At 40.5% G+C, this 10,254-nt stretch overlaps 1 protein-coding gene and 1 long non-coding RNA gene across 12 annotated transcripts; one reads left to right on the top strand and one right to left on the bottom strand.

Moving 5' to 3' along the window:
• The first annotated feature begins 1,110 nt into the window (after positions 1-1,110).
• On the top strand, positions 1,111-9,637 carry LOC121664359 (hypoxanthine-guanine phosphoribosyltransferase-like). 10 transcript variants are annotated; one of them, XR_006015980.1, is made up of 8 exons: positions 1,111-1,264; positions 1,405-1,456; positions 5,062-5,168; positions 6,127-6,189; positions 6,734-6,751; positions 6,947-7,015; positions 8,018-8,064; positions 8,758-9,637. XR_006015980.1 is itself a non-coding variant. In XM_042027633.1 (8 exons), the coding sequence occupies exons 1-8, from the start codon at positions 1,223-1,225 to the stop codon at positions 8,934-8,936; spliced, it is 723 nt and encodes a 240-aa protein (XP_041883567.1). In that variant the 5' UTR covers positions 1,111-1,222; the 3' UTR covers positions 8,937-9,637. The 10 variants fall into 10 exon arrangements, 1 of the variants encoding a protein (XP_041883567.1); XR_006015979.1 differs by having other exon boundaries at positions 8,622-9,637; XM_042027633.1 differs by lacking the exon at positions 1,405-1,456 and adding an exon at positions 5,605-5,788 and having other exon boundaries at positions 6,947-7,026; positions 8,015-8,064.
• Positions 9,434-10,248, bottom strand: LOC121664361. Of its 2 annotated transcripts, none has more exons than XR_006015982.1 (2): positions 9,923-10,248; positions 9,434-9,758 (listed from the first exon to the last, which is right to left on the bottom strand). It is a non-coding gene; the product is annotated as an uncharacterized LOC121664361 (long non-coding RNA). The 2 variants fall into 2 exon arrangements; XR_006015983.1 differs by having other exon boundaries at positions 9,929-10,248.
• Positions 10,249-10,254: the final 6 nt, after the last annotated feature.

Genomic DNA, 10,254 nt, shown 5'->3' with positions numbered 1-10,254 from the left:
TTTAAATGTGGAGAACTACATGAGAATCAACCAACAAGTGTGTCAGCTAGAAAGGGCCACCTTACACTAGGATATAGAAAAGCAAGGCTTTTCTCAGGATATGGAGCTCACAGGTGTATAGGAAATACAGTAGGGAATTCATAGAAGGAAGGTCCTGCTAACTACATCAAATAGGGGTCAGGTAGCCTCAAGGCATTAATAGTTCCCTAACAGAACTACTATTTAATGTACCACTTAAAGTTGTGGATATGCCCATTAATCCATTGGAGCAGACTTTCTACATTATCCCAGGTGTTAGCAGCCACACTTGAAGAGAACTGTGAGACTGCAAAGAAACAAAAGAAATCTCCTTTCATTAGCTACTGTGCTCCCTCACCAAGAGAACACTAAATTAGCTGAATTAATAAAATGTGCCCCATCTAGTAAGAACATCCTGTAATATGTTGCATGCCAGCTGGTTTTAGCTCATTTTGCAAGTAGGATTAATTTTTAGAAACTTCAGGCTTTCATGTTAATCCCAGATAATAGTGCAGTTTGGTAGACAAATCAGATTACAGGGAATGTCAGCATGATTTGATTTTAAATGATGTGAAGCATGTTACTGGAACTATCACCCTCTCGTTTTATGAAAGGGTGACCTGGAAGAATGGCAGACAAGGTTCACCACATCTCAACAGCTGCAGACCTCTCCTTCAAGCCCCTTTTAAAAATATGGCTTTGTTTACTCTGCTTTATCTCTGACTGACATTTTCTGACAGCAAGTTATGGCATGAATTTAAAAAGACATAGACTTTGTCACAACAATGGACTGTGTAAACAAACGCTGTGGCAGAAAACGGTATACAAACTTACCTTTTACACGTACACCACTGATGTGTACACCGCCTGCTACTACCAAGTATCTGACGTGTGTTTTCAATTAAAAACCCCACTATTCTACCTATTCCTTCCCACTAATTTGATTCACGAGCTTTGTTTTTGCATCTCCCTCGTTCCCCACGTCTTTACTCTCATTGGTTACAGCAGGCCTCAAGCCTATTTTATTTCTGGTTAATCTGATTAGGTAAGAACCTGGGATTGTGATGTCAGTGCATTAGTAGAAGGAAGTAATGCTTCCTGCAGGAAAGATGGCAGCTTTGACCTTTTAGAAGCAAGTCATGATCTGACTGGAAGATGAAAACAGAGCGAGCCAAACTGCAGCAGTAACACCAACTCATTTTGCATGAGCACAGTTCAAAGAGGGATTATGGCTCATGGACTGCAGGTAAGAAAGCATAATGTTCTTGTTTGGTTATTTGCCTGAAGGGAGCTTTGGCTGGGGGGAAAAAGGTCAGCTTCAGCAAAAATAGCAGAACTAGAAATACTGACTAATGAAAGGCCTTGGTTCTTATATTTACTCCACAGAAAAGATGGCTTTCAGAGCAGAGGCATCTAATAGACTCACTTTTCTACAAATGTAAGACATTCTTTGACTTTACCATACCTATATTCATGTTTTTTCATTCTGTGCTGATGAAACTGTTTATGAATTCCTTTACTGTATCACATTGCTGTAGTTCATTTTGTTGTTTTTTCCCCTTAAACTCAGAAATCTACATCAGTAATTGAACAACAGATGAGACTGAAACTAAATTAAACAACTAATTGCTCAAGTTATAAACTCATGATTTAAAAATTTAATGATTTTGTATGATAGTTTAGTAGACTGCTTTATTATTATGGGCTGTCACTGTATTATTCAGCATGTGTCGCAATGCAAACACTTTCATGAGCCTGTAAGGCGTATGCAGCAGGTTGCTGTAGTGATGTGCTGCTCAAACGGAAGCAATCCTTAAAGTTCTGGGTTTGAACCTTTCATTAGGCCTTAAAAAATGCTTCATACAGAGGATATTATTGTAGCAGATATTGTTTGTACCCAAGAATCTCAATGAGCACAGCTGCCAAACAAGTACCAGCTACAAAGCTGCACTGCTGGAGTAGCTCTAAGCAGTAATGACTACGCACACCTGTATGCCTCGAGATATCCTTTATTCCACTGTTACATCAACATGGACAAAGCTCATCCCTCACTTGAGCTGAAGCAGTTGTGGTGTCACACATCAAGTGCAGCAGGAAGCTCAGCTTATTGGCAAGAAGGCTGACCTTTAACTTGCTCTGCAGATGAAATGCTGTGCTTTTATAAATGCAAAAGCAGATTGTAAAGTCCATTAAAAATGCAATCAGTATCATGATAAGGCAAAAGAAGCTGCTCAAATTGCAGGGAGCATTATCACTGCATTTAAGCTGCAGTTAAGTAGAATGCAATAGACATGGGGATCTTGAAGAAAAAACAAACCCAACAACAAAACAAACAGTACTTTTAATACTGGTGTCAGTGACTATCCTTTAAGGTGCTTTGATACTTCAAATGATAATGATGTTTATGTGTTCGAGTAGTCTCAAATAATCATTGTCTTTGACCAATGCTTCTAATTAAATTAATCCCATATCCTGCCTGTGTATTCACCACTAGCAACCTCCCAGAGGCAGAAATGTGCCAGTTTTGAGCTGTCCAGCTGGGTCAATAGAACATCAAACCATGAGCAGCTCTGCACTCACTAAAGCAGACCCCAGTGTCACTGCCAGTGTCTCTCCACGATCAACAAGGCACAAACAAACTCCATCTAAAAACAACCCTGAACCTAAGCTTGCACTGCACTACTTCAGCCATGAAGAAAATAGTGACTAAACCAGGCAGAACAGCACTGTTGCCACCCACCCAGGGCTCAGCTGCAAGGTCATTCTGCACGTGTGCCTTGGACCATTAGGACCGATCCATTTTGAGTACTTGCAGAACACGGTTAGTCCAGCCAGGACGAGATTCTACATCCATTGCCTTGTGCTACTATAATCTGTTCTCTGAAATTTCCTTTAACACCTGTCCCTAGTTTTATCTTTAAATGCAGGAAGCCATTCATGGCCAATTTAAAATAAATGGCAGTAATTGGTTATTTCATTTTTGGCTGCTGTGAGTTTTGCAAGTAATAACCTACTACTGTTCCCCGAAGTCCATTTTTCTTTTCTTCCTAAGCACTCATCTCTCCTATGCTAAAGAAAAGGAGAATTAAAAACAATTCATCTCTCTAAAGAGTTTGAAGGTGTTGTTGTTAGCAATACTTTATGCTATTACTGCCAAGACCACAGCTCTGTGCTTTTAGCAAGACACTTCACTGAGCTGGGTGGAACGTTACTGGTGTGCTGCGGGAAATGAAGTTGCAGGGAGCTCTCTCACAGAGAGCCCACAGGTGCTGACAGAATACATAAACGACATTGTGCTTGAGCAGATAGAAATGGATATATTTCCTTGGTGAAAACTGCCTGACTTGGAGCAATAAGCTTTTACAAAATTAAAGCAAATGCAGTTTTGTAGTTTTGAAATAAATATGCCATATAAGAGTAGAAATGTAGTAAAAATATACTTTATACAAGAAATAATAGTGATAAATAAAAGAGTAAAGAGTTTTGAGTTTAATAATAAGTTTTATAGTAAAGTTTCCTAGAAAGTTAAGATGTATTAGTGTAAGCTTGTGCAATAGGCTATAATAGCAACATGTTTATTGGATAAGAAAGTACACACTGCGGCAAAATTATACAGTGTTGATTGGTACAAATGTGTAGCAAGTTTTGTGGCATTTGCTTATTGGCTAAAAAAGTTATAAAAAGCCTTGTAGAGATATAGTGAGCTGCTGCTTCTCCAGTAAGCTGTTGCTACCTCACTGAATTGCTGCTGCCTGGCATCTGTACCTGCTGCAGCTGCCAGGCCTACTGCTTCTGCTATTGTTACTGTGACTACTGCCTTTTTGATTAGAGATGCTGTTTGTAATGACTCTTCTGTCTCACCCTTCAATAAACATGAGACTGATGCAGCAATAAATCATCTCAGCGACGTCTCGTGCATACTTTAATCCCGGGACAATCCTGGAAATCCTGACAGTGTGTAGATAACCTATTTTGCACTAGTGAAGCTTTGAGCTTCTGAATTTTCCTTTCAGTTTGTTCTGTATTTTTAACAACAGCAGGGCAATATCAGGTGTGAAAAAATCTCACAAATTTGAGGGGGTTTCCTTAACTTACTTCTAAAACTTACTAAATACTTACTAAATACTTCCTTGTATTTTTCCTTGACTGGTTTTGTACCACCACTTTATAAATGAACAAAGCATCCATTAATGTCTTGAAGGGAGGTAGAATCCAAAGACACAGATCTGTTTGGGTCCAGAAGAGAAACCCAAATGGAGATTATGGAGCTTCTAGACATGCAGACACCTCTGGGTGCAACAACCTGAAACCAGCACATTGAATAAAGAACTGTAATCCTAAATCCTGTAGGCAAAAGGGTTAAGGCCTGGATCCGTGGGACGTAGCCATAGCCAGCCACGATGAGGAGCACTCTGCTCCAAGGGCAGACAGCACAACTGCTTCCTGCCTATAGGCACCCTCTGCAGCTTCTCCTCTTCCCACTGCCATCCCAAAGCTTCTCCTTTGGGGTGAGCCATCTCCCCTCTCCTCTGAGACAGCTAACAGCTGGATTGTCAAAAGTTCAGCTGTGAATTCATGCTTAGGAGGCAGAGTTTTCTCTGTCACACAGTGAAAAACTATGGTCAAGGTAGAGCAGCATCCCAAAGTCACATGCTGACCTGTAATCCCAATCTGCTTGCCTTACATTTTAATTTTTGCTTGTCTACCACACAAGCAAGCTACTGAGCTCTGCAGAAGGGGAAATGGAACAAGAAGGGAGGTTACTGTTTTGAGTGGCTTTTTTAATGAGTTGATGATGGCCAAGAATTTATCTCATAATGACTGGGGCAAAGTAGTTGTTATCCATTCACAACTCAGCCACTAGCTCCTGAGTTATCGGAGTGTGAATTGTTCTGGCAGAGAGATCAAAAACTCTTAGAAATATTTTTATTTTGACACATTATTAGGGGCGAGGAATTTTTTCTTCACACTATCAGAGACTGGAGAGCTTTTTCTTGTATGGCTCTGTGGCTACTCTTAGAGCTACTTCCCTTTCCCTTGCAGGTAAGAGATGAAGAAAGCAGCTACAACAAAAATCTCTTTTGTATTCTTAAGCATTATGAAGAAGATTTAGAAAGAATCTTCATTCCTCATGGACTCACCCTGGACAGGTATGAGGGTAAACAGCAAAGAATAGTGACAGTGATGCCAATTGTCCCTCCAAATGAAAAGACTGAGGTCCTGCCCTGCACAGCCCATGAGAAATATGGAAACCCTGCAGCCCTAACACTTCTGTCCTAAAGTCTAACACAGGAGGGGGTTTATGGAGAGGATTCCTCTACAAGCCCAGTTAAGCTTCCATGTTCCCTCAAATATCTTTAAGCCCATCTATCCTGCAATACTTAGGTTTATGGATTAAATCATCTTGTGCCCTGCAAATACGTAACTAACTTTTCTATGACTTGCTGTGGTCACAATTTGTTAGTTATAAAAATCTAACAGCAAGATAAGAATTTTTACTTGAACTCTCCTTAATATATGGACAAACAACTATGATATACAAAACACTTTCCAGAATTTCCTTTTTTTTTTTTTCCCCCCTCCCAGGACAGAACGTTTGGCTAGAGATACCATGCAAGACATGGGGGGTCATCACATTGTTGCACTCTGTGTCCTTAAAGGAGGTTATAAATTCTTTGCTGATTTGCTGGAAAACATAAAGGCACTAAATCAAAATGCTGATAAATCTGTGCCTGTTACCATGGATTTTGTCAGAATTAAAAGCTACTGTGTAAGCAACTTTCTTTTCTTTGGAAAATTGAGTCTCTCTGTAGACTGGCATTTTAAATACTGGTAGTTTGCATGAAAACTCCACAAAAATCGAGTTTATGCATACATCCTGTTCAAATTACGGAAAAGGAACTGATTTACTTATCTGCCCCAAAGGGTGGATATTATACATTCACTGGAACAAACATACAGCAGAACACTGAATGTGACACAGCCAGGAGCAGGTCTCAGACTCCTTCCTCTTGGAAAAAAGCAAGAGCAGCACACCTTTCATACACATACAGGATAACAGTTTTGGGCATGTTTTATGTGACTTCTATCTCTTCTTTCTCCTTCTAGAATGATTCACCTACAGAAAAAATCCGGTTTGTTGGAGAGGAACTGTCTACACTAAATGGGAAGGTATGAATTAGCATCTCCAGCTTTTAGAGGGCAACTGTTCTTGTGTATCTTCCAGGAAATCCATCTTTATTAAGATTTTGATACTGCATACTTACTTAACCACTTAACACTGTTTTAAGATGCTGGGTTTTGAAACTGTGAGTAATTCCCACTGATCTCAGTGGAAACTTAAAGCCACCAGTAATGAGTGCTTCTAAACATCCTATTTCCCTATTTTATCCCAGAACCCCCAGAAATGAACCGTACTAAACAGACTCATTCAGTATGGTTCTAGAATACCAATGCCACACAGAGAGTAATATACAGACCTGATATAGGTGCTTTTATCACCATATTTTAAGATTTCATAAATACTTCAAGAAAGATTCTTCAGAAAGCACCAAAGTAAAGTCAATAGTTCAAGTGACAAGCTCCTTTGAAGATCAATGCAACTTCCTTGGACCTGAAGCTTTTAGTGTTCTTTTCCTGGCTGTATAATTTGCTGAATATTGCCATGTAAATCTTTTCTTTCCTTTCCTTTCTTTCCCTATGCAATCTCTTCCAGAATGTGTTAGTAGTAGAAGTAAGTAACAATTGAAGGAGAGGGGGAATGACATGGACTTTTTTGTCCCTGCTTTTCAAGTTAATACGTATTACACATAAAACAATAATTAATTATGTTACTGGGCTGCCAAGTGTGCATGCTCTAATTTAATCCAGTGATACTCTGGTTTTCCTTTCAGACTTGAAGGATAATTTGGTTTTTTATCTCTTTCAGGACATTACTGAGACTGGTAGAACAATGAATGCACTGCTTTCAAAAACAAAAGACAAGAAACCAAGGATGGTAAAAGTTGTACAGGGATATAGCCACTAACTAATGTATTCAAATCATTTGGGTGACTAGTCAGTGTATGCTGATGGGTGCTTGTTAGGCTTGAGGTTTGGGAGGGAGGACGCAAATGCCGGAAGCAATCCTTATCCAGCTGCTGAAAAATTGTTTATTAAACTGGGAAATTTACCCACACACTACCACCTTCATTGTTCAAATTAATAAAAAAAGGTTTTATGGCTCTTTCTGTGTAGTCCATAAAATTGGATAGATTCCCTGTTTCTTACTTGTTTATGTTTGAAGGAAATCCATCTCTTTCCATAGGTTTTCTAACACCACCTCAGTTGCCTCAATACTAGAATGACAACACTCAGAATATTTCTTAATATCCTCAACTGCAGAAGCTTCCAGAATCTAAGAGTCTGTCAGTACTTGGAAGGTGACTTCAAGTAGCATTCTAGATCTGCTTTTAGCAGATCTCTAAAAGAAAATTTTGTGGCATATCCCTGTGTCTGTCAAGTAATCACAATGCTTTATAAAATAGTTGCTTTATGCACCAGTTATTCAGACAGTCCTTCTAGTGACTGTCCAGGTTCTCAGTTTCTTCTGAAATGCACAGGAAAACCAAGAATAGACATGATTTTGTAGAAGAAATTGTCCTTTTCTCCACCCCTCCCCACTAAAATCATTACCGGCCACTTGAATGTGGCTCCCCTTCTGTGCTACTCTAGTGTCCTGAGGCATTGCTACGTGGAAGGGCAGTGATCTGAGACACAGGACTGAAGGGAACTGAATAGGAAACAGAGCCACTTGGACATTCAGAATCAACCTAGATCAGAGCCTTTGCTTCTCCCTCCCTTACAAAGCTGAACACTACTTCTTTCTGTGCAATAATCTCACTGTTTTAATTTAAGTGCGTGATTTTAGAAGTTTAATGGGAAGGCATGGCAGAAGGGAAGTCTACAGCTTAGAGCAAGACGTATTTTAAAAGCCAACCTTCTCTGCTCTGCCTTACAGCCTGCTCGTTAAAAGGATATGTCAGAGTCCAGGTTACAGACCAGGCTGTAAGTATTGTGTTTTTCTAGTACTGTTTTTTTCTGTATTTTCCAAAATACAGTCTTATAATTTCACTTCACGCAGCACATCTGACAACCCGCACATAAGTTTCATGAAGGCCAAGAGCAATGGGGGGAAAAATACATAAACACTTGTGAACTAATGACCAGCTATGCATGCCATCCTGAGATCTCATGACCACCTCCGTTTTTCCCCTCGTTAGCCTGAGTGCAGGCTTAGCTTTGATATACAAATTAAACTATTTAGATAGCAGAAACAGAACCAAACCTTAACTGTGTATTATTTTGCTTTGACCTGAGAGGGCATTTGTTTTGACTCTGCATTATTAAACTTGCCTTGTTTCCAAACTGAAAAGTCCTACTGAGTCACCCTGCATCTACTTTTACTCAAGTAAAATCTCACTCCTTGTCTCGTCTCCCCGGACTACCTCATAACTAGGTTTTAAACAATTATTTTGTTCATAAAAATCATTCTCTTAACACCTTAATTGTATTATCGACTGATGGGAATGGTTTAGATTCCAACCTCTGTCATCAATTTACAGCTCAGATTCTTAAGGAAGCACCCTGAAAGAGAGAGGATGCCTATTACTCTTAGCTCAAGCATGTGTTGAATACAAACTGTGCACTTAAAAGCTATTTACACCACTGAAGTATAAAAAGAACTGCATTTTCTTACAGATACAGGCTTTGAAATTGCAGATAAATTTGTGGTTGGATATGCTCTTGACTATAATGAATACTTCAGAGACCTAAATGTAAGTACATGCACGTTCCTCCACTACCAGGTATCAGGTACCTACCTACTGCAGGTACCCAGCAAGAACATTTGCTTCTACTCAGAGCTTCTCAACAATTAAAAACCCTTCCATTCCAACTAGAAACTTCCATTAAAAGAACAAAACCATTTTTAAGGTGCCGAGCTGGTAAGGCAATGTAGGTGTATAAGAAATGTTTGTGCCTTAGTTTTTATAGATCTACTTCACAAGCCTCATGGCTCAGCCATGCTGCAGGACATCCTGAACCCCCAGGATGGTGAGCAGCATACAATCTGCGGCCCCATCTGAAAATAAAATATTTTGTAGTTTGACTTAAATTGGATGTTTGTCTGTCTTAGTTCAATCCTATGCTGCTCTTTTATCACCAAGTCTTTAAAGCAGTCGTGCATGGACTCTGTGTGAAGGTTTTCCATACACCGGATAACATGGTCCGTAAGATCTCTCTTTCCTTATTCCATTACAGCTTCCTTAGGCTACACAGAGTAGTAGACTTGGAAACATCATAAACTAATATGGCTGATCTCTTTTTCCCTCCTTTGTTTTCAAAAGTACTTTCTTAATTCTGGTCAACTCAGAAGTTTTTCACTTGAAAGTCTTTTTATTGAGACAAACCAGTTCTGTTGAAGATACAAACAATCTGTGCTATTGCTCAGAAGCATGAAAGAGTATGCAGTAATTTAACAGACCTGAGTTCTTTAGAATATATAAACCTATATATTACAGATAAACTTGGAAAGAATATTAAAATCTCGATTTTACTGCAAGTATGGAACTTGAAACAATTATGGTTCTGGTGTGTTTTTCTCGCGGTTCTGGGAATACGATGGAAAATCAGTTTTGCATTTCATTTGAAGACAGAGGTTGATAAATATTATGCCTGGGGTTTTTTAGCACATCTGTGCTCTGAAAGAGAATGCCAAAGAGAAATACAGGATGTGATAATGTCAGTCTTCGGGAGCACTAACTCCTGGCTGCTGACCAGGTGATAAACCATTACCCCAGGAAACTACTTCTGCTATTTCTGTGTCCCTAAGAAGAACGAGAAGCTAAATACTACTGCCCAGGACCTGCACCTCGCTGATTCCCACTTGTACTGTGCGCTGAGCACAAACTGTAGCGACCTTGGGTTTTTCCCGTTGTGAAGGAGCAGCACGGAGCTGGGTGCGAGGGTCCGGCGACGTCGAGCGCTGCCGCCGTGCCCGTCACGCTCCGGGCCCCGGAGCAGATTCCTCCCGCTCCGCCCGGGGACCGAGAGCGTACCAAGGCTGGAACAGGCGGGGACCGAGCGGGGACCGAGCGGGAACCGAGGCGGGACCCGAGGCGGGACCGAGGGGGTGACCAAGGCCCGCCCAGCACCACCGCCCGGGGAGCGGCCCCTGCCCGGCTCCCGGCCCGGCCC

The sequence above is a fragment of the Corvus kubaryi genome, unplaced genomic scaffold (genome assembly GCF_017639235.1).
Source record: "Corvus kubaryi isolate FWS band 111438036 unplaced genomic scaffold, C.kubaryi_AGA036_p1.0 37300, whole genome shotgun sequence".
Taxonomy (NCBI): domain Eukaryota; kingdom Metazoa; phylum Chordata; class Aves; order Passeriformes; family Corvidae; genus Corvus; species Corvus kubaryi.
Note: the sequence above shows the minus strand (reverse complement) of the source record. Positions and strands in the feature narration are given on the sequence as shown.

What these genes read in the sequence shown, in the direction of transcription:
- LOC121664359 (XM_042027633.1), top strand. Translation starts at nt 1,223, where the DNA reads ATGAGCACAGTTCAAAGAGGGATTATGGCTCATGGACTGCAG. An exon ending in TTATGGCTCATGGACTGCAG is followed by an intron (nt 1,265 to 5,061) that starts GTAAGAAAGCAT and finishes TTTCCCTTGCAG; the next exon opens with GTAAGAGATGAAGAAAGCAG. An exon ending in CATGGACTCACCCTGGACAG is followed by an intron (nt 5,169 to 5,604) that starts GTATGAGGGTAA and finishes CCCCCCTCCCAG; the next exon opens with GACAGAACGTTTGGCTAGAG.